Here is a 27463-nt window from a genome sequence, read left to right on the forward strand (position 1 = left end):
TTCATTTTACACATTAACAGAATTGTTTGCTTTGAAGTTAAGAAGCAGTGTCTACACTGGTAACTGATGGACTACTTTATTTAAGTTTAGTTTAGGTTTTTATTGCAGATTCCAGTATTTTGTAGCAGAAAGGATGGCATTACACACACACACACACACAAAGGATCAAATTGTTCATTTCATGCTTTGTTGATGCATATGTTTTAAGCACAGCAGTAGTGCTTCTCCGTAATGTAAGAAAAACCTGACAAAATGTGGAAAAACTTGTGAATGTGGACGTTTACAGAGTGAAATTTTACTTCTTTACTTTTCAGCTCAATCTTGTGCAGCAATTGTAATATTCTGGCCCAGCGGGGCAGCATGTGGCTCATGAACAGACACGACCTAATACATTTATTTGACTACAACTTTTGGTTGGAACAAACTTTTGGTTGGTTTGGTTTGGCTTAAACATGGGTGACAAATTAAAGGAATAAACAGAGGTCATAAGCTGTTGGGCTGTTACACGCTGTCAGAAAGTCTTAAGTGCATGCTAAATTTCTGGTTTTCTGCAAGGGGGATCTTTCTTCATGCAAACACTTCTGCTTAGCCAGTTTAGGGTCGTGGGAGCATTGGAGCCCAGCTGAGGTAGGGCGAGAAGCAGGGTACACCCTGGACAGACGACCATTTACCCTCACAGGCAACGAGGCTAATCACTACACTGCCGTGCGTCCCGGGATGAAACAGCATCAGTGCAAAATATGTTCCTTTACCTAGTTTTCTGTGCACAGAACTAGGGAGTGCTGTCTGGCAAAAAATATCTCACAAGGTGTTCAAGTGAGTCAGGTTTGGGTCATATCAGCTGGGGCATTGTAATCCTAGAAACAACCAGTTTCATGAGTTTTATGAAAATGTAAAGTAAAGACCATTTAAGCATACCCACAGCTAACCATTTTATTCATTTAACATTTCAAATGTTTGTTTATTATTTTTACTAATTGGTTTCATGTTACATCACATGCAGCTAGTGGTGTTAAAATGCTACAGATCACCTGAGCTTTAATTTTCAAGTACTCTCACATGTCCCTTGGGAATTACTGCAGCATGGTCTCTCCTCTCTCTCTCTCTCCAGTCTCTGATGTCCTAATTCAACCCTCTGAACAGTTTTCAGCACAGTTACAGAGCCCGGGCTACCATCTACACTGAGACAATGCTGCTGATCCCTCTTAACGGTTTATTGGCTCCTGCCACAAACTTTCACAGTCTCAAGCTGTTTATAGAGTTTATATATCATCTGGGCTACTTGCAAACAGCTGGAGTCACTCCAGGCCCTGTGGTGACCTCCGATGGCGCTCTGCCAGAGCCACAGCTGGCCTGTGTTTCATCCCAGATGTGAAAGAAGTCCATATATCAGGTCTGCACAGCACAGTGAAAATTCAACCTCATAATTAAAGGTAGTGGCAGAATTTACTGTACGATTCTCTGTTTTGTTTTGTTTTCTGCTCGCCTGATGGTTTGGGGCTTAACAGGTTACCGTGCCAATGTTCCTCAGTTTCTCATAAAGTTCCCTCTGAGTAGGCTGTGAATGTTTTATTGTGTAATCTATTTTAAAGCTATATGACTTCAATCCGGTCAGCTAAATTCCAGGTTGCAGTGTTTACTGTTCCACTCTATAATAATCACAACACTCTTATTCTCTAGTGCTCTGCGTTTTTTCAGCTCACTCAGGGATATTTTAAGTTTCATATAAGCTACAGTACGTTGCGGTGTTCATTACTTCCCACTGACTAGAGGAAACCTTAGGATGTGTATGTATATTACTAATGTTATAGAAGAACTTATTTTAAAACGGCTTCATATAATCTTCGTTTGTTCAGACCAAATAAAGATGGTCCTTTATAGTGTAAAGTTGCATGAATGCAGTGATTCCCAAACAAAGGTTTAAGACCACCTACATGGTCCTTAAACGGAGGTTTGGGGTTAAGGGAGGTGCGATATTAACAGCTGAACGGATGAAATAAAGATACATGTTATACAGTGTTTCTTTGGTTTGTTTTTCTGGTGAAAGAATTTCATCTGATGGATATCTCAATCTTAATTTAAGCTAAATAGTAGCAACTCTCTTTAACTTAACTGCTTACTTATTGTAGACATACAGACCAGTTTATAAGTATTTGGGCTAACTATCTTGTTCTTTTTCTTGGGCTCTGATTGTCAGTGCATTCAGTTTGAAGGTACCATGTTCAAGCTTTAATTGGAGTTTATATCGATCATGTGAAAAGGACAGTCTTCTTGTGACTCTGAAGTCCTGACAATAACTAACAGCACTCTCAATAGTTTCATAGGAATTACCAAATATTACCAAAATATTCTAGAGTCAAATATGAAGCCGTCTGTCCAACGGCTAAAGCTTGTCCCAAATGAGTCGCACAACAACACAATGAAAAAGAAAAGAATCAAGGTGTTGCAATTTCCCAGCCAAAGTTCAAACTTCAGCATGATTGAAGCGCTTTGGCTGCAAACTTCAATGAGCTGAAGCAAGGCTGTAAGAAGAGTGGCTCAAAAGTCATCCACGGCAACGTGAGAAAATGATAAAGTCATACAGAAAACGATTCCTTCAAGTTATTGCTGCTAAAGGTGGTTCTGCAAGCAAGTTTTTCACAGGACTGCAGACAGTCCTCTGTAAAAAGAACTGTGTGGGATAGCAAATTGAACGGTAGTGCAGTGGTTAGCCAGAGGCCTTTTCCAGAGAACTTTGCATATTCTTCCTGTGCCTGTTTCCTCAGGCCAAAGACATGCATGTTAGGATAATGATGATTCCAAATCGGTAGTGAGGGTGAGTGAATTATTGTGTCTCTCTTTGTGGTAGCCCTTTCATGGACTGGCAACAAGAAACAACTTTCAGACCGTTTCGACCTTTATCTTTTATGGCAGGAGATCTAGATATTGTGTTTTATGTAGTGTGATAGTTGCATTTGCAACTAACTGGTGATGCTCTTCCAGGGTTTCTATTTTCATCTCGTGCTAACTGTTGGGTCTTTCTGCCTTTAGTGGAATAAAGGAGAATACAGCTAAATCGGACTGAGATCAAGTTGCTGACTTGGGTTGACCTCTTGACCTTGAAGACTTTTTTGATTGCTGAAATGTTGTTTAATGAGTTGTGGTACCTTTGACTGTGCTCGAGTACTCAGGACTATCCTGTAAAGACCTTTTATCTTTTGCTTGCATCAGCAGTGAACACATCAATAAATGCCAGTGTGGCAGTTCCACTACTACCCATACATGCCCAAGCAATAGCAAACATACAGCGTTTGATAGATGACTTTTTTTTTTTGTCATGAGCTGTTGCCATTTTTTCCCTCTAAACTTTTCACTTTCCATCATTCTGACAGGGGTTGATGATTTTCCAGGTCTGTGCTGGTTTCTTTGTGTGTTTTTGCCAACTCCATCTAGTTCTTCTGTTTTTCAGGCGTACCAATGGTTTGCATCTTGTTGTGAATGCTCTGAGGTTAGGGTCTTTAAGTGATCTGTTAATCATTGAAAATGAACTAAAGAAGGTAACAAAACATCTTTAGGTTTGTAAAAACGTTTCACATCTCATCCCAAAGGTTTTTTGTGTTTTACAAATTGTGGAGAGGCCAAGGTATTTAACCCCAAGTGACGGTCCACATGTGAGTCGTCATATGAGCTAAGGTGTGGGGAAAAAAAAATCTATTGGGCTGATACCCGATTTACACTTCTGCAGGGAGCCTTTGTAGGGTCTACGATGTAACCTACATAAAGGGCTCACATTGTTGTCCACATTTATGCTCGATTGTGATCCATTACGTCTTAATTACCGTGCTGTCATGTCCTGATGTTTCACAAGCGGTGCCAGATAATAGAAAAATACTTTCCCTCCCTCCTGGATCCTCATTTTTTGTTGTGGTAAGTGTTTTTTCCAGGGCTAAGACTATTTGTCCCTATAGATTTTCCACTTCTTTCAACATTCCCTCACATCCATTCGACTAGTTTCCTCAGTCTACCTCCAGGTATTTGCTGACATTTGTAAGTCCTTGCATTGATGGTATTATTTCTTATATTGAGATGATGATTGTGATTCTCTGACTGATACATTCAAAAAACAGAAATGCACAAGAGGAATAAACAGCGCTGAAACTACTGTGACTTTTCCACATCCACCATGTGACCTATTGAGGTCACCTGAGGCAAGGTGTTATTGGAGGTTGAAGCGCCTGGAAAGGGAACTCAACAGTGTACTTTAGGTATCATAAGCCAGCGGTCCCCAACCCCCGGGCCTCGGACCGGTACCGGTCCGTGAGTCGTTTGGTACCGGGCTGCGAGAGTTGAGGCTCAGGTGTGAAATGTATAGTTTTCAGGGTTTTTATCGGTTTTCAGCGTTATTTTGTTATCGTTTTTATCGTTTACTCTGTTTTCCTTGGTCTTTTCATGTGTGTTATGAATAAATCTTCTTTTTTTCGGTACCAGTACTAGTTTTATTTTGTTGTATTTATCCGCGACACCTTAAAGGCCGGTCCATGTAAATATTGTCGGGCATAAACCGGTCCATTGCGCAAAAAAGGTTGGGGACCGCTGTCATAAGCCATCACCTCTGTTAAATAATGGTTATTCGCAGTGGACATAGATGGCCTTCTTCTTTAGTCTGTCAAATCATCGGTCCTCTTGGTCCAAATTTGAATTGCCATCTTCCAAAGATGTCTTTTGTCCTTTAGGTCCAGGTGTACAGCCGACTGTTGCACAATCATCTATGCTGTCCCACGTTTTTGTGGAGTAACTGTTTAGTTTGTCCTATGTATAAGTCCGAGGATTCCTCACTGCACGGCACATAATAAGCTGTTTAGCTTGTGCTGGGTGTTTCGTCGTTGGGATGAGACAGTTTTTTTCTGATGGTGTTGGCTCCTTCTTTTTTTCTTTTTTCTTTAAAACATCCTCAAGACTCGTTATCCTCCATCTACCAGCTCACTTATCAATTCCTAGTTTTCCTGCTTACTCCTGCTTTATTGACTGAAACCAGCTGCTGGAAAACCAGCTACCTTTGATATACCTCAGGTAAATTGCTTGATTTACGTTGTCATTTGGTTCACCGCTCCTAACTGACAGACAGCTCCGCATCAATCAGCTCTGTGCCACATGCAAACTCTGTTGTTCATGAATTAATGCAGAAACAACAGCACGAGAAACTTTTAGACTTTCAGGTGGATGTCCAGTTACTTATGAACGACTCAGTGTGAAAATGCACATTAAAGTGGTACTATTAAAATACTGGAATACATGTTTTTGATAAATTGAAAGGTTGAGAGCCAGCCAGGTGCATTATCAGAAAGTTCAGCCACCAATGGGCGATCAAACAACCTCAATTAGTAAATCAAACTGACGACCATGTGTAATTTTCTTAGTACTTCTTCTTTTATTAATTCAGGTACTGACTGGATTTAAATATTTAGCGACAAAATGATTTTATTCCAATTATTAAATATGTATGTATTATGTTTATAATATGCTTTATGATTCATTCAGTGGTTAGTAGTTTTGTTTTTCATTTCAGAAGAGCAGATGGGGTGGTCTGACTGCCTTGCTCATGGGTAACAGGTGGATGTTCTTATTTTTTCCCTCTGTGGATCTGGTCTTTCTAACCTTATCTAACTTTAATTTCCTGGAAAATAATTTAGCTTCAAAAGCAAATGCACAAGTTTGCCTCGGAAAAAAAAGAAAAAAAATGACAATCACCTCCCTAACCCCTCCACCTCCGTCGTCAGTCCGAGGCCACGCTCAGTGGAGGAGCAGATTGAGTGGGAGCAGTGTTAATGTAATCTCCTCTGTTTAATTAGAGTGAGCGTGGTGGGCAGCTAAAGCAAACCGCATTACCCGCCATCTGGTGAGGAGCATCTCTGCTTTTACCCACTCTCACTATCATTAGCCTCTACAAGACAAGATACAAACACATACATGACAGCTATTTATTCATCCTGCCACTTTCAATACAGACTGCATGCTGCATACCATGATGAGGCCATACTCACGCTTAGACCTGTCATAAATGCATTGTCCTGTAATTACAATATGTTGCACAACAAAACCTCAAATCTGAAATTTAACTATAAAAGCCACAGACACCGGAGCTTTATAAAGGAGCGTGTGGCATTCCTGCTGTGACTTCCTATATATTTAATATACAGGAAAGGCCAAGGAATCGGACTGAGAAAGTAATCTTCCTGCATTTATTATCACTTTGCATACGGATATTACTTTACACAAGAATTAATCCAGCTTTTACGTTGATTTAACTGCAAGCTTATCCTTAGTGGATCCTAAATGGAGGTCTTCAACTCTATCACAAGAGGGCAGTGTGTTACTACAGTTCACGTCTAGCTTTGGCTGCGGGAACGGCTCAGAGCTCAGAGGATTTACTGCTCCACAGAAGGCAGAGCTCACTGGCAGCCAGTAGAGCAGTACAATTATCGAAGCACAGAGGGAGCGAAAAGCTGACAGTAAGAGTAAGTGTGTGTGTGGCCACTGGGGATTCAAAACCCTGCCCTCACCTCGTGCTGCCTCATTACCTGTGCGGCTTACAGTGGCAACATGTGATTGTGCTGTGACACTGCAGACGCACGGAGCCAACAGGCATGCTTTAGCAGAGTTAAGGTTCAGTTCAGTAATTTCTGAATATATTCATCCGATGCCCCCGCAGAGCCCGATGCTTTGGACCTGTCTGCAGGAGGAGGATTTTTGGCCCGTGTTTTTTAGGCCCTCTCAGATGCATGTGGCACACTTACTGATCCTACCCCTGCGACTGCCATGTTTTGCTGAGGCTTCCTCCACCCTACTTTGCTGTTCAAGTGGAAAAAGACTGCTCCATCATCTCAAATGCTGGCTGAATAACTGCATGAAGCTCCAGGCTTATGAGAAAACCTGTCTCCTTTTTTTCTTTTTTTACAAAATTGGAGAAATCTGAATTAATGTGCATATTTTACCAGATAGCCCAATTTTCTCCTCTTTGCCTTCTTCTCATTCTGCCTCGATGCTACACATTTCTGCATACTGTAGATGAAAAATGTTGTAAAGATCCAAGTATTCTACACAATCAATGATTCAACATTCATGTTCTGTCTTTCTTTATTTCATCCTCATAGCAAGATTCTTAATTATGTTTAAGATACCCAGGAAAAACCTGACCCCAAATCAGTACAACACTGCTCTGCGTGATCACCTTTATCCTATTATGAAAATTTCTATCAATTTCAACGTGAGCATGAAACCATGTAAATGATCTGCTATGCCATTCTCAGTCACCAGATTTTAATCCAGTTGAAGGAGACTTGGACCAATTTGTCACCTTCTCCCCAGATTATTACCGCATCTATAAAAGCTTTATATACTGCTTCCAAAAGTTTTAAAGATAAAACATGCTATTTTTGTAATGCACGGAGGAAGATTTTGGAAAGAAAGCCAGGTTTACAATTTCTCGCCGTCGTTTCCAGTCTTTATGTGGAGCCAATCTCACTGTCTCCTATTTTTAGCCTCCCATTTATCTGACAGATAGAGTGATATAAATTTTCTCATTTATCTCTGCTCCTTTAAATAAGTCTTACTTTAAGAACAAAACACAAAGGTACACATTGGAAATGTGGCAGGTGGTGTTAATCAAGAAGTGCCTGACAGATCTGTGGAGGTGTATTTAATGCACGCGCGCACACACACACACACACACACACACACACACACACACACACACACACACACACACACACACACACACTGCTGCATTTTGGATTGTGTCCTTAACAAGCTCCACACTTCCCTTGCTGGATCTGTGTGCACTCCAGCCTTTAATGTCTGTCTCTGCAGAGGGGTCACAGCCAAAAGCATTATTGGCACAACACTCTTGACAGCCCACATAAACAGTTTGTTTCTAAATGCCTTGGTAGGCTGGACTTTGGGGGGGGGGGGGGTAAAAAGCAGTTGAGACAAAAGCTGCCTAAACCTTGAAAGAAAAAAAACAAAACAAAAAACCAATCCCTCTCTTCTGCTCAGTTAGAACCTACTTTGGGATTTCCGAGTGGGGACCGAGGGACCGCATCTGATGTTCAAGGTCTGGACATTGGACAGAGGCACACATACTAATGGCTGAGATAAGAGCAGGGCTGATCAAATCTCAGTGCACCGAGCAGAAAGACAACCCCCACCCCTTCAGAGCAGAGCAGAGAGATAGATGCAGCTCCAAACTGGGCAGCAGCCAGAGTCCTCACAGTGGAGCCTCACACTGTGATACATGAATAAATGAATGAATGTGGTCAACACTGGGACTACTGTTATTGTTGTGGGCGCATTGGTGGGGGTGAGGGGGTCTTAATAAATTTAAATTCCTGATGGAGAGATGCATGAGCCAGGTTCTACCCAGGTCGTCATGATCCGTTATCGATCTAGTTTTGTGGTGTTCGAGCTGTTTATATGACAACTGAGACATTAATCCAACCATTATGGTGTTTATTATTATTGTTATTATCATTATTTTTTAAATAGTTTTAAAAAGGAAAGTCGATTCAGCTTCATATCACTTTGAAGCTTTAACTTTTGGTGATTGAGATCATATTTTTATAATAAAAGATGTTTATCAGAGGCGTGTGTCCCATTTATTATCATGCCTTGACTAACTGTTGCAAAAGTTTAACAAAAATAGATAAACTTGGAATTGCATTTTGTCTTTGTGGATCAAGAAAAAACATATGATGAGGTGTCAAGAGAGGAAGTGTGGTACTACTGTGGAAATCAGTATTTGAAGTTGGTGCGGGACATTGGGACAATCCAGTTGGAGTGACAGATGAGTCCCAGGTGGTGGTGGGATTACATGAGCGAGCGTCTCTGAGTCCCTTCTTGTTTGTAGTGGTGATGGACAGGTTGACAGATGAGGTCAGGCAGACGCCTCTGTGGACTATGACATTTGGAGATGACACTGCGACCTATAGTGAGAGTAGAGAACAGGTGGAAGAGAGCCCGAAGAGGTGGAGGTATGCACCGATGAGAATAAGAACGAAAGTAAGTAGAAACAAGGCAGAATACATGTGTGTGAATGAGAGGGAGTAGGTGGAAAGGCAAAGATGGAACGAGCAGAGGGAGTGAAGGTCCATCCGAAGTAACAGAAACCGCATAAGAGAGGTGAAGAAGAGAGTGCTGGCAGGGTGGAGTGGGTGGAGATGAGTGTCAGGGGTGATTTGTGACAGAAGAGTGAAAGGGCAGGTTTCCAAGATGGTAGCGAGACCTGCTAAGATGTATGGTTTGGAGACAATGGTGCTAACAAGACGACAGGTGGCAGAGCTGAAGATCAGAGGGTTTTTGATGAGAGTGTGGGCAGGGTTAGAAATGAGTGTATCAGAGGGAGCAGTTTAAAAAAAACACAAGGTTAGAGGAAAGGTTGAGATGGTTTGGACAGGAACAGAGGAGGGATAGTGGATATACTGGGTAAAGGATGTTAAATATGGATGCAAAAGGAAGATGGGATTCATGGATGAAGTGAAGAAGGACAGGTTGGTGTGACAAAGAGGATGAAAGGGATAAGGTAGTATTCAGGCAGAAAACAGGAGCAGCCAGAAGAAGAAGAATCTTTTGAGATTTGAGATAACAGAAGCAACTGTAACAGCAAAACCTCACAGTTAAAAGAAAAGAATTTAAAAAATGGAATAAAGTCCTTAAAAAACAAACAAACTACAAATCCACTTAATATATCCTGATGGCAAAGCATGCGTCTGGTGACAGAACAATGGATTCTGGATAAAGAAAATGATCCCTCAGCATATTAGGAGGTTGGTTTTGAAACATTTCTGTCAAGCATCAGATCAGATCGCATGTTCGCTTCACAAATGTTCTTAACGACTTCGCCATTATCAAAGTTAACGGCAACGCTTTATCCTTCTTAACAACTACTGATACATTAGACACAACCAGCAAAAACAGAACACAGCGCTACAAACAACACCTCAACTGGAATCTGACAGTTTGCTCTTTGTGCTCTTAACAGGATCCACACAAGTAAAGAAACAAGGAAGCAGTGGTACAGGTATTTCCAGACCATTTTCCTTGTTCTTTAAATTATTATTATTATTATTATTATTATTATTATTATAACTTAGAGTAGGTGGGTGAGAGGAGGATGTTAGCCAAGCTGAAGTCCATTATGGGCAACACTTCTCAGCCCCTGCATGAGACTGCGGAGGCCCTGAGCAGCTCCTTCAGCAGCAGACTGTCACAGTCATGGTGCAGGACAGAGCGCTATCGCAGGTCCTTCATCCCGACAGCAGCCAGACTGTAAAAATATCCACACAGAATAAATACTAGCTAAAATACATGTGTATCATTATCACTCCCACTGCACCTTATGTACATATACAAATAATACTAATAACAATAATTACCTGGGTGTATATAGTAACCATATGCACACAGCATAGTATTCTGGCTTTTTTGTACACTCATCTTTCTTACTTATTTATCTATTTTTTTCTTTCTATTTTTATTTTTCCAGTATCGCTCTAATTCACTTTTCTTCCCATCCCTTGAGCTCCTGTAACAAGTGAATTTCCCCACTTTGGGATTAAATAAACTCTATGTGTCTATTACTTTCAAACATGGAAAAACAGAACAATGGAAAACTTCTATTAAATGATATGTTATATTGTTATATTAGGTTAGAAGACAGTATAAAGAAAACCATAAAACACGTGGAAAATTTCTGCAAAATATGAAAGCAGAAGCCATTTTCGTACTGTAGCTAATTCATAGACTGCATATTGTAGCACCAGAAGAAGCAAAAAAAAAACAAAAAGGAGGATGCATGCAAGAAAACAAAACACATAAACAAATGCAGGTGCATATCCCTGACTGAAAATGGCTTCATTCATCTTCGCAAACAGTTTCTCACAAGTGAATGGCAGCTATATAAATCACTGTTTACTCGGCTGTCTGAGAAAACAAATTTCACCAGAAGAGGGAGACATGAAATCCCTGTGAAAATGACCAAACAGCAGCTACGCTCTCCTCGCTCTTGTTTGAGTCTGCAATAGAACAATTCAGCTCAACGCTAATATCATCAAATATTATTAACCTCACAGCCCTACCAATATGAATTTCCATTACATGCAATTTACGGTGCTGCCGCTATGCTCATTTCTCTGTGTTTGATTTCCAAATAATTCCATATGACACCTGTTAGATGAGCCGAGTAGATGTGGGTCATCTTTTGGATTTGGCCCTGACAGTCAGACGAGGAGGAATTTTCTTCCTGGCAGTCGTTCGCTTCACCTGGACTCTAATCCCATACCATCAATATGACAGAAATAAGTAATCCTGTATCAAATGCTCTTTTAGCTACACAAGTCTAATTCACCGTATCCTCGGAATAGGAATTTAATGTCTCTTCAGGAAATGAATTAATGGCGGACTCTGAGCTCCTCTCCGAGAGAGTTCGAGATATTTTATCACCCTCTTCAAACAGTTCACATCTTCTTCATCTCCGCTGTTAATTATTTCATCTATTTTTGGAATAAACGAGTCATTGGGGTCACTTATAATCACCTAATAACACAAAGAAGATGTTCAAAATACAGAAAAACAAGGAAAAAAAATTGACGGCGTGTCAGTTAAAAAGTGAAGAGAGAAGAGAAAGTCTAATCTGTCAGCAGGCAGACAGAACAGACTTCATTTTGTTCTTGAGTGCTGAGATGATAGCTTTGGATTTCAAATCATGCGGATTGACGTGATGTGAGACTTTTCAACAATCTCCAATAATGACCTTTTCTCAGAACCTACAAACTGCCAGGTAATAACGTGTCTCGGGTGAAAATAGACAATCTTTTGGCACAGGTGAAAAGTGTTACCTCGCATCTCGCTGGAGATGCTCCCCTCCTACAAAGGCCCGTTTCAGCTTGCTTCCACAGGCCCCACGACCCCCACCTCCCCCGGACAAACAACAGCTTCATTCTGTGCCACCGCTGCTGACCTCATTGTCTCTTTGTGAAGGGAAAATCCAGAGTTGCATTCTGTTAAATGGCAAATGGTGCATCGACTGCGAGCGGGACAGACCTTTGCACCACGAGCGCAGGCCTACAGATGAGCACGGACACTGCTGACTCTTCTTCAGGACCGTATGCAAGGAAAACATGGTAAGAAAAGGGGAACTCGACATTCACTACACCTTTCCTAACGTACGTCTAATGTATGCATGCCTGACAACAACATAACTGTTACCTCCTCTTTACACCTAGACCCTTCTCTTCAAACTACTCAAACAGCAGTTTGTCCCCTTCTAATGCTTCCTCTCTTTCGAAATAATGTGTCTGTTGACCTAATGCCGTGTGAAATTTCTCACAAAGATACTTTCTGAAACCAGTCTTGGTTACTCATAGATTAGTCTAACTGAAATGACACCTTAGCCCCAGGTAAATATAAGCCCAACGGTATCAATCAGGGGCATCAGTGGTAAAACGTCTGTTTGATCCAAGCATTTTCTGCCGGGGGTAAACGGAGCTGATCGTTGCTCGATAAAAGTTTTAATTTAACCAGAATTCACTGTGCCACAGTCATGCTTAAAATAGACAACGCTTCTTTGCACAGCACAGGTTTACCTAAATCTATATTTCTGAAACCGCCCCCAGTCCTGGACTACAAAAACTACATATCCAAAATCACATGTTTAGCTTGCGTCAAACACCACAGTGTTACATGACAGCAGATGGTATGGGATTTATTTAGACTGACTGCGTGCTGTAATTGTATAATTCCAAGTCTGCATCTCACATTTATGGAGAGCTTTATTATAATTACTGCAGTGCTCTCAATATGTTGCTTTTAGAAGCAGATGCTACTTCCACAATCACAAACAGATGCTCAGACATCAAAGTAATAAAAGAAAATCTCCTAAAATACAAACAGAAAACACAGCCTCATATTATTAAGTGTAGTCCAATGCATAGAAAAATAACTTGAACGAGCTCATTATACTTTAATCACCCAGGAAGAAAGGTGACACACACCTGTACAAATCTGACTCCATACATCTGGACCGGTCGGTGTTAAAAAAAAAACACCTGTCCTCTTAATTAAACCTGACAGAGCGTGACAGGCAGACTCTTGCTGATGAGCGAATGGTCAGAACACAGTTTTTGTCCTGAGTAAGCAAACTTAGCAAAACTTTATGAAACAAGAATAGAATGGAAGTTGAGGTCTGACATGTCCACTGGGGTTCTTGCAGAGTCTTGATGGAGACACATTATCAGTGATTGAAAACCCAGTGGCTGTCAGTCATCCCTTTCACTCTGAGAAAACAGCGGGAGTTGCAGGGGCCAAAGGAGTGCAAGGCTGGTTAAAAGGATTTCAGTCTACTACTCAAGGTAAGCTCCAGCAGTGCACCGCCCGATGGGCATCAGACATCAGACTTCAATAACAATCTTGCTCCATTTGTGCAAAAAAGAAAAAAACAACAACACTAACACGTTGCTTTAAATGGAATAATGAGACTTTGTACTGTTGCACAACATCTGCAATGCAGTGCCAAGATGTACAGCAGCGCTTTCTTGTGAAAGCCTAGCCTGTAGATTTAGTGTTTAATAAATCTAACTGTCTCTGTGCTGTGCATCTGTGTGCATTATCTAATGGCTGACATTTAACAGTTTCTCTCGGCTCCCATCGGAGCTCAACAAGCATTAACTCCAGTATTAACTGTTGCTTTAGCTCACAGGCTGGTGAGGCTGCTGGCAGCGGTGTGCGCAGTCGGACTTCTCGGAGGATTGGTTGTAGGTGTCTGGTTTCTAGGTGAGTCATTGTGTCTGTGAAAGAATCTCTAAATGAGCTCAGTAAGAAACAGGAAGTGGAAATGAATGCGCAAACGGCCCAGTTTGAGATACTTAAACGCCTGTGAATCTTAAGGTCAATGTAAATTTAGACAGAGCTTATTGAATATTAGCATTTAAAAGGTTCAATTATTTTCTTGATACATATACAGCAGGAGCTGCTTGTCAAAGTTTTGAAAACTTCCCGGAGACATCATTAGTTGGAATGCTGCAGTTTAAATTAGTACGTGCCAGCATGTTTCAGAAGGCTGCATCATTTTTTTTTGTGTTAACAACACCAAGGAGACCAATAGCTTTAGTCCCGGTACCTAAATGCTTTTCCTAAGTGATTTAATTGGCTGACATGTCTGCACTCATATCACAGAACCATGAGGTTATAATATGTGTACAATGTGGGTTGGCATTGTCTTGCTGAAACACCCATAAATCTGACCTGAAAACCACATTGTTGCATTGTTATGCTGCATGACAGCATATGCTACTCTAAAACCTCTTCTCTGCATGCAGCAATAACGGTGCCTTTCACGCACGTCATGTCCACTAATGGATCCCCATACCATTACAGATGCTGGCATTTTAGCTGTGCATTGATGTGCATTGGTCCCTCTCCTCCTTAGCTCAGAGGAAAATGGTTTTTAGAAACAATCTCAGATTTTTAATTAGTCAGACTACAAAAGAGTTTTCCACAGAATTTGCCTCAGTCCATCTCAAATGAGCTCGGGCCCAGAGAATCGTGAGGCATTTCTTCATCTTTTAGCTTGTACTTGCAGATACCCGAGTGTTACTGAGTCCATTCACTGATTTTTATTTTAACCCGCTTTTAATGCAGTTCAAGCAACTCAAGATTGTTTTTGTTTAACCCTTTTCCATACATTTATTTAGCTTCTCTGAATCTTTTAATGATATTATGTGCAGTAGATACCTCATTCCTTAAGTCCTTTGCAGTTTTAGACTGAGAATCATTACACTGAAGTTGTTGAACTATTTGCCCACAGAGTTGTGAACCCGTCTCTCTTCTTCTGAAAGAGTCAGCCTCTCTGGAATGCTCTTTTATCCCCAATCATGTTACTCATTAAACTAATCAGCTGTGAGATCTTCCTCTCAAGTTTTTTTTTCTCATCTAGTCTTACACAACCTTTCCAGGGTTTTGTTGCTCTCATCAGAACTTTTAAAATCAAGTGAGAATATGTTTTAAGAAATAATAAACTTTTCACGTCTTTGTATAGCTAGTAGTTAAACACACATTTTTATTGTTTGGCAAATCATTGCATTGAAATGATATTTCCCTGATTCAGACTTCTGGTGTAAGTAAACTGATACTTTTTTTAAAATGTCAAACAATTTTAATGGACAACATGAAAAATTGATAATTCATTAAATGGTTTGTGTTTTTGGAGCCTTACTATAATCACCAGCTAAAAATCAGGGCAATGTTGGGCTCAGCTGCCCCAATTTAGATTTTTTATTCACTGCATTGAAGTCTCTCAAATTTGATGGAAACATGCGACAACATTCAAGTTAAGATAGAGAAAATGCATTTTGAAAAAATGAATCATTTTTTTTAAATTAGCTGTTTTCTAATTAGCTGGATTTGCAGATAGAAATGAACAATATTTAATGACATTTTAATGCTGTCCCAGACGCTGGTCTGTTTTGGGTTCTCATTCAGATAATCTGGTAATATTAGGAAAAATCAACAATGTTTTGCTGCCCATTTTGCAGCCTGATTAAAAGATTATCTCTTTTAATCCACTTTTAGTCAAACTTTTGCTGAGGCCATCGTCCTCCCAAAGTCCAGTGGGGCTCGGGGACACAAAGGAGACATCCTTCTGCAATGTGACGGAGGATATTTCCGTATCTGACTCGCGGAAAGGTCTGTGTGTACTCCCTGGTGGTAGCGTTTCTTTCACTGTTTTATGAATTATAATGCAGCACGTTAATGTGTGGCTGCTTAGCTTATTGTATGTGCTTCATTATATCAGGTCATGGGTCACCTCTGAAGTGTTTCTTAATTGAATAGAAACAAAAATTAAAATTCAGCAGCTGCTACTTGTTGTCTTCTCTTCACTCCTGAGAGATGCCCATTGACCGACATGAAAACATCACACATAATAATCTGTTTCTACTGACTACATTAGCATAGATACTTGTGTTTTCCCTAATCATTTCCCACTCATAGAAGGGGCTTGATCATAAACGTTGACTGAGAGCTTGTCTCTGGAGGGATTTTCAATCAATCAGGTTCAGTGTTTTACAGAATCAGTCCCGAGAACTCCCTCCTGGAGATCCAGCTGGGGAAGCTGCCCACCTGGCTTCCAGTGTGCTATGAGAGGTGGAACTCTTCGCTGGGAACACTGGTCTGCAGACAGCTGGGTTATCTGAGGTGATGCTTTTCCGCAGTCTGCGAGGATCACATGCTGCTTCTTTATAGCACCATTTAAAAAAGCTGAGAGCCCATTCTCTAACTTGGTTTAATTTTAGGTTGAAGGCTCGCCTTATTTATGATCTATTAATACCTCATTTACAATCTTGCTTCACACCTCATGAGACTAAATTATCGCAATACTCACTCCCACCCATTTTTCAAATGTTCCCTTACCAGACTGACCAAGCATAAAGGAGTGAACCTTACTGATATCGGGCCAAACTACACTGACGGCTTCATACAAATTACCTCAGAACAAAAGAGCAGCCTGGAAAATATGTGGCAGTTCAGGTAAGGCAATCTGTCAGAGGACATCACACTTATAATGGTGCAGGGAAAATTGCGTCCGCTAATACATTAATTATGCATCATTAGTTACCCAATTTATTTTCATTTAGGAGGAGTTGTATCACAGGGAAGGTTATCGCTTTGCAGTGTTTTGGTGAGCAAATTAAACTTAACTTTTAATTTGAGTTTGCGCCTCGCACAAAGGCCAGTAGTGTTTTTGTACAAAAGCTTTATATGGGAGCAGGATGAATGATGGCGTCTGCTGCTGCTCTTTCTGACCAACCCAATTCCGTTTCATTTTGATGAATGGATCTCTAGAGTGTGGCACACGAGCAAAGCTACCCAGGATAATCGGGGGCGTGGAGGCCACGCTGGGCAGGTGGCCCTGGCAGGTCAGCCTTTACTACAGCAACCGTCACACCTGCGGAGGCTCCATCATCACCAGTCAATGGGTAGTCACAGCTGCCCACTGTGTACACAAGTAAGACTGCTGACCTGACAAGTACTAAAGGTCAGAGGTTGGAGCCACGATGAAGGATAAAAATCAGTCATTAACAGCTGTACCGGTGTAGCAGTATCAGGATCTACTCTCTCTTTTCTTTTCCCAAATGTCAGCTACAGGCTACCTCAGATATCCAGCTGGGTGGTCTATGCTGGCATTGTGACTCGCAGCTCTGCTAAAACAGCTCAGCATGCAGGATACGCGGTGGAGAAGATCATCTACAACAAGAACTACAACCACAGGACCCACGACAGCGACATAGCACTGATGAAGCTGCGGACCCCGTTCAATTTCTCAGGTCAGTCTCATCGCAGCACTCTTTAAAAAAAAAACAAACAAAAAAAACCACACACACACACACACACAAAAAAAAGTACTTTGGCTTCAGTTTACCTTTTTATATGCTAATAACAATTTATCATAAACAATATAAGTGGTATTGCTAGTGATATACACTTCAAATGAAAAGCATCCCAATATCTTTAACATCTCACAGAATCAGCTGTTCAGACATAAGCTTATGGTCTCAGCAACAATTAAAGCACTGCCTCCAGATGTTTTGAGACATCCTGAGGGATCTTTAGGTCTGTCTTTGTCATTTTGTTTCTTCTTTACCTTACAACATAAGGAGCCTTGAAATGACTTGTTTTGAATTGACATAAATAAAAATGAACCGAATTACAGATTTAGCTTCCAAAGGACAGAATACATAAATATGCAAATACTGTACAGTGTAAAAAAACAAACAAAAACAAAAAAAATCAGGCCATCATATAGAATCCAATGAGAGAGACGCAGGGCTATTTTTGTACACGATGCATTTTATGTAGATTCGGTTATATTTAAGTTATTCTGTGAGTTTGTATGGCTGCTACCTTTTTGTTTGCTCTGATCTCAGTGGGAGACAACTTTCTTTATGTTGTATACAGGACCACAGTTGGCTTCTCTATCATAAAAGCTTCCTTGTTTTTCAGCTGTGATTTGATATGAGCGTAGAGACTAAAGAGAAAACAGCTTTCTTGTGATAAACACTGAAGTCTAAACGTGGTAAAACACGTCTCAGTGAAGGGTGGTTTTATAACACTCCTTAACATGACTTATGAATCCAACCATATTCGCAGTACAACTTAATGTCTCTTGTAACTATTTAAATGTATTAAGAGGCAAAATTCCTCCTTTTGACTAGACACAATCAGGCCCATCTGCCTGCCTCAGTACGACTATGACCTTCCAGGAGGAACACAATGCTGGATTTCTGGATGGGGATACACACAACCCGACGGGGGTAAGATGTTACTACACTGCTCTGCTCTTAAACAAATGCATCTCTGCTACAAATCTAATCCATACTCAGATGGTGACAGAGTGAGCCAAGTGTATTAGTGGAGCAGTCCTAAATTGAAACTTTCACCCGTAGTTCATTCACCCGACACCCTGAAAGAGGCTCCAGTCCCAATAATAAGCACAAAGAAATGCAACAGCTCCTGCATGTACAATGGAGAGATCACAGCACGGATGCTATGTGCCGGCTACACAGAAGGAAAAGTGGACGCATGTCAGGTCAGAGGCTTGTTTTGACCACTAGATTTAGCTTCTCTTTTATGAGTAGATGCAGTGAACAGTGTTTGGGTCTACCTCTCCAGGGGGACAGTGGGGGCCCTCTGGTTTGCCAGGATGACAGTGTATGGAGGCTGGTGGGAGTCGTCAGCTGGGGAACAGGCTGTGCTGAGCCCAATCATCCTGGAGTTTACACCAAAGTGGCCAAATTCTTGGGCTGGATCTACGAGATGATAGAGGTAAACAGCATTTTTAAATTCTACAGTGGAGAATAACTAACTATTTACAGGACAGCACAGAGGTTTAGTATCATTCGATACTTCTTTATTGATCTCAAAAGAATATATATATATATATATATATATATAGATATATAGATATGTATGTGTGTGTGTGTGTGTGTGTGTGTGTTCGATACAGTGCTTTGATTTATTTTATCAACTTTCCTTCTGACGATGCTGTCTGTGTTGAGCGCTCAGTGGATCTGCGCTGGACAGTGCAGCCTAGGCGGAGTAGTCGAACGCAGATTCACTGAGCGCAGGGCAAGCTAGCGAGACAGAAGTTAAGCTCTCCTTGCAACATGGCAATTTGAACCTCCCCCACCCTCATTCAGATCTGGCCAGATGTGACGTATGACCCTGAAGGTAAGCGCGTCATGGACTAAAGTAAAACAGTATGTTGGATGTACCACGCAATGTTCAATTACATGGGTGGGAGCTAGTGTGTTAGCGCTGTTGTTGGCCGTCCAGCCTCATGTGGGCCAGTAGCTCGTTAACGGAGATTTGCTGTGTTGTGGCGTTAATGTCATTTCAACGAGATTTACGCTGACAGCACTAGTGGGAACACAACAAATATGACTGCACATTTACACCGACATCATCCTAGTGCAAAGACAAGTGGAAGCAGACAAAAACAACAAGCACACATGCTACAAACTTTACCCGAGTCATTTAGACAGCCGTTAGCACATGATTCTCCTTATGGGGACCTGATATGTTTAATATGCTGCTGAGAATATAGCCCAGAAGAAGCGTATAGTATAGCTTTTATTTTGGAAAGAGCCATTTCTCTGTAATAAACTCTTTTCCAAAGATGAGTGATTCCTCAATAAGATACAGGGCTCGCAAAATCGCCTGCCTAATGTCCTGGGGCTAGCGATTTTTCCAGTCGTGCTACCAAAATCTATCTGCCCTGCCCGTCGGGCTATCATAGGAAGGAAAAATATGTCAATGCTTTTGCATTCTTTCGGAAATGTAGCTGGGTAATTATGTCATTGGCATCGGTGAGCCACTGCCAATATGTGACATATTGAAATCGCATTTGAATTTGCGCTTGTTTTTTGCTTTCACTTTGCAATTGCGCAAACTGTGTATAGAGAGCGACAGCACTGATTGGTGAGTGATGATAATTTGTGCACCAATTCCTCTGACATTGTCTTATCAATCGTTAGCTTACTATGCAAACATGACAAGTGAAATCTCCAGCAGCAAGCTTAAACATGTGAGAGGTTGATCGCGCAGAGAATCGCTGAGCGTTATGTGAGTGCGTGTGTAAAAGCAGCAGGATATATATTGTAGTGGGTCATGGCTGTTCGGGGTTCTGTTTGTACAGTTATGTTTTGTTTATGTTGCCATAGTGACGGGTGACGCCCTCTCGCTGCGACGGTGTGTCCTTCCGGGGTCAGAGGGCGCCCTGTGTGTTGTTGTTGTTGTTGCTGTGCTGTTGCCGCGCTGAGCAGTTAGCTAGCGGCAGTGTTCTTCTGCAGATGTCAATAAACGGCTGTGCTCCCTGGCTAGCTCACGGGAAGCAAGACCAAACGATACCTCCGTCTCCTCCTTGTCTGAGCTCGCCACATTGGTGTCAGAAGTGGGATGATAGTGGCACCCCATGTTCTGACCTGAGTGACTTTTCCCCCGCCGGTCGTGACCGGCCGGTGCGCCAAAAGAAGGCACCTGGACATTTGCAGGACTTTGTGTGGTGTAATGGGGTCGTCGGGGACGACTGACCCCTTGGGTGGGGGCTATGTAGCGGGTCAGGGCTGTTCGGGGTTCTGTTTGTACAGTTGTGTTTTGTTTATGTTGCCATAGTGACGGGTGACGCCCTCTCGCTGCGACGGTGTGTCCTTCCGGGGTCAGAGGGCGCCCTGTGTGGTGTTGTTGTTGTTGTGCTGTTGCCGCGCTGAGCAGTTAGCTAGCGGCAGTGTTCTTCTGCAGATGTCAATAAACGGCTGTGCTCCCTGGCTAGCTCACGGGAAGCAAGACCAAACGATACCTCCGTCTCCTCCTTGTCTGAGCTCGCCACATTGGTGTCAGAAGTGGGATGATGGTGGCACCCCATGTTCTGACCCGAGTGACTTTTCCCCCGCCGGTTGTGACCGGCCGGTGCGCCATAAGAAGGCACCTGGACATTTGCAGGACTTTGTGTGGGGTAATGGGGTCGTAGGGGACGACTGACCCCTTAGGTGGGGGCTAAGTAGCTGGTCAGGGCTGTTCGGGGTTCTGTTTGTACAGTTATGTTTTGTTTATGTTGCCATAGTGACGGGTGACGCCCTCTCGCTGCGACGGTGTGTCCTTCCGGGGTCAGAGGGCGCCCTGTGTGGTGTTGTTGCTGTGCTGTTGCCGCGCTGAGCAGTTAGCTAGCGGCAGTGTTCTTCTGCAGATGTCAATAAACGGCTGTGCTCCCTGGCTAGCTCACGGGAAGCAAGACCAAACGATACCTCCGTCTCCTCCTTGTCTGAGCTCGCCACATTGGTGTCAGAAGTGGGATGATGGTGGCACCCCATGTTCTGACCCGAGTGACTTTTCCCCCGCCGGTCGTGACCGGCCGGTGCGCCAAAAGAAGGCACCTGGACATTTGCAGGACTTTGTGTGGTGTAATGGGGTCGTCGGGGACGACTGACCCCTTGGGTGGGGGCTATGTAGCGGGTCAGGGCTGTTCGGGGTTCTGTTTGTACAGTTGTGTTTTGTTTATGTTGCCATAGTGACGGGTGACGCCCTCTCGCTGCGACGGTGTGTCCTTCCGGGGTCAGAGGGCGCCCTGTGTGTTGTTGTTGTTGTTGCTGTGCTGTTGCCGCGCTGAGCAGTTAGCTAGCGGCAGTGTTCTTCTGCAGATGTCAATAAACGGCTGTGCTCCCTGGCTAGCTCACGGGAAGCAAGACCAAACGATACCTCCGTCTCCTCCTTGTCTGAGCTCGCCACATTGGTGTCAGAAGTGGGATGATGGTGGCACCCCATGTTCTGACCCGAGTGACTTTTCCCCCGCCGGTCGTGACCGGCCGGTGCGCCAAAAGAAGGCACCTGGACATTTGCAGGACTTTGTGTGGTGTAATGGGGTCGTCGGGGACGACTGACCCCTTGGGTGGGGGCTATGTAGCGGGTCAGGGCTGTTCGGGGTTCTGTTTGTACAGTTGTGTTTTGTTTATGTTGCCATAGTGACGGGTGACGCCCTCTCGCTGCAACGGTGTGTCCTTCCGGGGTCAGAGGGCGCCCTGTGTGTTGTTGTTGTTGTTGCTGTGCTGTTGCCGCGCTGAGCAGTTAGCTAGCGGCAGTGTTCTTCTGCAGATGTCAATAAACGGCTGTGCTCCCTGGCTAGCTCACGGGAAGCAAGACCAAACGATACCTCCGTCTCCTCCTTGTCTGAGCTCGCCACATTGGTGTCAGAAGTGGGATGATGGTGGCACCCCATGTTCTGACCCGAGTGACTTTTCCCCCGCCGGTCGTGACCGGCCGGTGCGCCATAAGAAGGCACCTGGACATTTGCAGGACTTTGTGTGGGGTAATGGGGTCGTCGGGGACGACTGACCCCTTAGGTGGGGGCTAAGTAGCTGGTCAGGGCTGTTCGGGGTTCTGTTTGTACAGTTATGTTTTGTTTATGTTGCCATAGTGACGGGTGACGCCCTCTCGCTGCGACGGTGTGTCCTTCCGGGGTCAGAGGGTGCCCTGTGTGTTGTTGTTGTTGCTGTGCTGTTGCCGCGCTGAGCAGTTAGCTAGCGGCAGTGTTCTTCTGCAGATGTCAATAAACGGCTGTGCTCCCTGGCTAGCTCACGGGAAGCAAGACCAAACGATACCTCCGTCTCCTCCTTGTCTGAGCTCGCCACAATATTTTAGTTCTGCTGAGCCAAATAAGACAGGTCAGGGTGAAGAAGTGACAGCCAAAGAAAAGCTTACCACAAAACGGAAAAGTTATGATAAATCAGACTATAAGGCAAAAAGAAAGTGCAGCTTTATGGTTTCATGGACAAAAGAATTTCTGTGGCTGCAATATGACAAGCAAAATAACCAGGGCTGCACATAAGTGGTCCGCAGGTGCGTATTCGCTGTCAAAATAAAAAACGGGCACAAGATAAGAAGTTGCAACGCGTTTGCATACATAAGATTTTCAGGAGGAGGACAGACATTTGTTTAGAACTCTTAAAGATGTCGAAGAAGCAAGCTCCTTTAAGCAATTACTGTGATGTTCCTCCACCTCCAAAGAAATGTCAGAAGGAGTTCGAACCGCAAAAGAAGCACGTATTCTCGGAAAAGTAGTTGCAGGAGGTGAGCTGGCTTCAAACAAATGATGAACGCACAGAGATGTGGGGTGGAATGTGCCGTGAAAATTTAATAAATGACAAATTAAAAAGGCATGAACATTTTTTTGTATCGAAAAAATATCAAACCGTGACACCAAAGTATCAAACCGAACCGTGAATTTTGTGTATTGTTGCACCCCTAATATATTATATATTAAAAAGTTAGCTCCACTTTTGCCAGTTTTAAAACATTATGTAGAAAGAAATGCATCAAAGCAAGCCTGTGAAATAGGTCATTTGTTTTTGTAGAAGTACCCTGCTAGTAACAGCTCTTTGAACTGAGGATATTTACATATCATGGAATTTTTTCTTTTTTTACAGGGATAATACTTTTACTTATCTAAAATGTTACAATAAATTCTTATATCACTACACTGCAGAAAGCGCTAATTAGATTCATCCATGCCGCTATTTGAATTTCTTTCTTTTTGTATTTTCAGCCGGATTGAGATGGAAACTGTAAAACAGAACAGCGATTTCTAATATTAATTCTTTCCTTTTTTTTTGCAGAATTACTGAGGAGGGCTCATGAAATACAACAAAAAGAAGGAAGCTTCTGATGAAACTGGTGGAAACGTTAGAAAACTACAGTTATACATGATACTTTTTATTTTACATGTCAGTTATATAATGTACACATAAAGACAGACTGAAAACATCAACATGCATTTTTACGTTATGTTTTTCATGTATTGAAAATAAATTATGCTTCTTATTGTCATGTGTGGTTTCTGAGCCGCAGTTCCGCATCTCACCGCCTGGTGGCAACAGTGTTATGTTTCTATGGCAACTGACAACATTGGCCTAACTAGTGTTAGCGATTACAACTAATGAGCTACAGAACGTAATTAGTTGAGGGTTTTTTTTTTTTAATTAATATTTGTGTGATACTGCTCCATATTTGTCGGCTATTTAAGGTGTTTCTATAACACATGCTCCTCTATAACACTGCTGACCGGCTGGTTTTCTGACGCACAAACTTTTTCTGCCAACTAGCTAGAGTTAGCTAGGTAATAAAAGTACGACAGTTACCTTAACATGTGCTCCACTGGCAGTACAGAGGATGTTTTGCAGCAGATGAGCAAACTGTGGTCCATGCTGGATGATCTCTCTGAAAATGACCCTGCAGCCTACCGTACGCTTATAGAGAAACAGATAAAGGAAGGAGCTGAATTCAGAGCGCCGCCCGAGCTGGACTCCTGCCTCTGCACTGAAATACTGGTGAGTTTCATTCGTGAAGGCTCCTTCCTGTGTAGGCCCCAGTCCATACTGTGGTCCATACAGGTGTTGCTCATCACATTCTTTGGTTCAGCTAGAAAGGAAGCCCACCTTTATTCCTCCAATCATAAATTAATACTCTAAATTCAAACATAAATTAGGGAAAGTTAACTGTCATATCAGAAAATGTAGGTAGATAGGATACAGCTCAGTACCCATCATCAAAAAAAAAAAAAGATTCAGTGTCCCAGGTCCTGTCATTGGTACAAGAAATTACATTACAGGAGAATTTGGATTGGGAACAGCACCTACTCTGCAAAAGGCTCACCCAAGTAATGCAGGCATCTGATGGAGGAGGGGGACTGCCAGGAATCAACTAGATGTGCAACAGCAGTCCCCTAACTTCAGCAAGGCCGCTGAATGATGCGGGAAGGAATAAAAAGGAAGAACAATCAAATGTAGTGAGCTATGGAATATGAAAACAAAACAGCCCACATATGATGTACTGCTCACTCCAGCAGTCTGTTACTTGTTTGCAACCCTCAAACACATCCTGGTGGGCTGCAAAAGCAGTCTAACACATGGAGGATATACTTGGTGACATAACCAACTAACTTGTCGGTAGCTATTAGTCAGGAGAGTATAGACTAACTGCAGCTCATTAGAAGTTAAAGCCACCTTTCTGCAACAAACAACCTTCATCTGGGAAGGTGAGAAATAGCATGTCAACCCCGTCTTTCTGAAATACCTTTACACTTGAAATCAACCTGGACCCAGCTCTGGTTCTCTGGTCCAGTTCCTGCCAGTCTGTCTTCACTGTAGAACTGATCGTCCCTTGGGAGGATGCAATCAATAAGGCATATGACAAGAAAAAAGCATGAGCAAGCTGAGGAAGAGGACCAAGGCTGGAAAGTGGAAGTCCATTCAGTGTAAGTGGCCTGTAGGGGCTTTGCAGCCAGCTCCACAGTAAGACTGACGAAGGAAGTAGGCATTAGGAAGGGAAGCCTAGTACAAGTTAATCAAAAAGCTTGCCACTCTTGTCAAAAGAAAGTAGTCACAGGGGCTGGCTGAAGCAGAAGGAGACCATGTGGCCTGCCAAATTACTGGTGGGTGCCATGTGAAATACACCCAGGTCTGATCACCCTGTGGTGGGTCTGCTTTGGCGGAGGGAATCTTGTGAGAAATTACGGAAATGCACTATGAAGCTGGGGTACAAAGCTGATGATGTGTTGCACTGACAGATACATACCCACATGGTCAGCAGCAAACACCCCATCTAGAGGACTTCTCCAACCCACTCAGGTCTGTGTTATACTGATAGGGATTATAACTTCTAGTCCTATTAATTAGTGTAGTCCATTACAAGCTGTGAAAGCTTTGTCATCAAATTTCTTGTTTTTATCCAACCAAGAGTAAAGTAATAACCTAAAAATATTTCTGCTGAGGAGCTGTAAGCTGTGCTTGCTTTATATATCCTAAAATACACAGGCTGCACGAGAAACACAGGCTTTTTCTTCACTCTGCAAAGATGCTAGACTTTTATCCACTTAGAACTTTGAAATTGAATTTGTTTTGACAGATCCTTTTGACAGCACTGTGTTTCTGTGACAGAAACCAAAGAAAGGCCTGCTGTACATCAACATATGCGGCTGGAAACGTGTGCCTGCGCCTCAGGATCCCAGCAGGCCTTTACCAGTGTACACTGGAAAACTGGAAACAGGCACAAATGAAGATCAAGGTGTGTGTCAAGCTGCAGACCTGCCATTTGTATTACATGACACAAGCAAGAAAGTCATACTTTTTCCTTTACAGGCTGGTATACTGTGCTGGATGTGGCATTAAATCCTGTGTTGCTGCAGGAAAGTAGGGAGAACAAAGCAGAGATTAACCAGGTCTATATGCTGGCCCTGAGCTTTGCCCAGAAGCAGCTTGGGATGACGTTATCACAGCAGTACAGAGTTGTCAACAGTAGCCCAAATAGTAGCCCAGATGAGTTGCACTGCCGGCTTGGATTTCAGAAGTTGTCCAGTGCCCCCAAACAACCCAACACAGGTAATGCAATAAGACTGTCAACCCTGACAAGCTTTGATAAGCACTTTATGTTGAACCCATGCTCTTTACCCACTCTCCTTTCACCTCCTAAAACAATTTTCCTGATAATCCATAGTCCTTTTTTTTTTTTTTTTACAGCCGGTCAGACACCAGCTGCCCTCCTGCAGCACATCTCCTCCCTACGATCAGAAAACCAAGAGGACTCTGCTCCTCAAATTATCTTTAGGCCTGCAGAGAAAATAAAGAAGGATTTGATCCATGTCATCTCAGCCGCTTCTGTAGAGCCTCAGAAGCCAGAGTATCGACTCGAGGTGAAGACCGATGCAGCAGGAGTTCCTGACAGCGTGGAACTGACGGTGGAGCTGCCAATGGTTTGTTCCATGTCAGAATGCCAGCTGAGCATGTCCAAGGTTAGTGGTTACACACTCCCTTGAACAGTTATAACGAAGCACTTTAGAATCCAGTGTGTGTCAGTGTGTAGCTGGATGTCATAAGAAATACATAATCGACCTGTAGCGAGCCTTAGTAGCACACTGGATGTATTTTTCTCTGCAGGATGACGTCTTACTGGAGGTGGAGGATCTTTACTATTTGCTTGTGGACTTCCCAAAAACTGTAAACGAAGACACCGCGTCTGCCATCTTTAATAAGAAGAAACGAAGACTTACATTGAAAGTGAATGTCTTGTGATCATTTTCCTTAATTAAGAAACAAATGTGCAGTGTTTGTTAAGCTAGCTAAACACTGGCATTGAAAATGCCTCAAACAAAAACAACAAAACTCCTGTTGTGCAATGTACAAATTAAAAAAAAGGGAAAAAAGCACTGAGAGCGCATTGTGCTGTGGAGGGACTCGTATTCTGCCTCAGAATTCAAGTTAACTAACAATAAACAGCTTGCGTGTAAATTGATCCATTTCCAAGAGCAACATGTTTGTGAAACAAATATGTAACAGTGTCCCTTTGTGCTGTGTGGGCTGAGGCTCAGCAGCAAATTTAATTCTAACACCCCCCC

The 27463-nt window shown here is 42.6% G+C and overlaps 2 protein-coding genes and 1 long non-coding RNA gene across 4 annotated transcripts; 2 read left to right on the forward strand and 1 right to left on the reverse strand.

Moving 5' to 3' along the window:
- Window positions 1-10075: 10075 nt before the first annotated feature.
- On the reverse strand, window positions 10076-24721 carry LOC105941066 (uncharacterized). The gene is made up of 3 exons (XR_001167699.2): window positions 24213-24721; window positions 18689-18833; window positions 10076-10297 (listed from the first exon to the last, which is right to left on the reverse strand). It is a non-coding gene; the product is annotated as an uncharacterized LOC105941066 (long non-coding RNA).
- Window positions 12036-23817, forward strand: tmprss5 (transmembrane serine protease 5). Of its 2 annotated transcripts, XM_004558145.3 has the most exons (13): window positions 12036-12152; window positions 13241-13379; window positions 13720-13800; window positions 15598-15711; window positions 16086-16221; window positions 16441-16554; window positions 16662-16705; window positions 16870-17032; window positions 17167-17351; window positions 18240-18338; window positions 18471-18613; window positions 18697-18849; window positions 23691-23817. In XM_004558145.3, exons 1-13 carry the CDS (start codon window positions 12150-12152, stop codon window positions 23697-23699), a joined length of 1383 nt encoding a protein of 460 aa, XP_004558202.1. In that variant the 5' UTR covers window positions 12036-12149; the 3' UTR covers window positions 23700-23817. The 2 variants fall into 2 exon arrangements, with proteins under 2 accessions (XP_004558202.1, XP_004558203.1); XM_004558146.3 differs by lacking the exon at window positions 13720-13800.
- pih1d2 (PIH1 domain containing 2) lies at window positions 23960-27360 on the forward strand. The gene is made up of 5 exons (XM_004558144.3): window positions 23960-24401; window positions 26010-26136; window positions 26211-26450; window positions 26589-26860; window positions 27006-27360. Exons 1-5 carry the CDS (start codon window positions 24219-24221, stop codon window positions 27138-27140), a joined length of 957 nt encoding a protein of 318 aa, XP_004558201.2. The 5' UTR covers window positions 23960-24218; the 3' UTR covers window positions 27141-27360.
- Window positions 27361-27463: the final 103 nt, after the last annotated feature.

Source organism: Maylandia zebra, linkage group LG14 (assembly GCF_041146795.1).
Source record: "Maylandia zebra isolate NMK-2024a linkage group LG14, Mzebra_GT3a, whole genome shotgun sequence".
In the NCBI taxonomy this organism is placed as follows: Eukaryota; Metazoa; Chordata; class Actinopteri; order Cichliformes; family Cichlidae; genus Maylandia; species Maylandia zebra.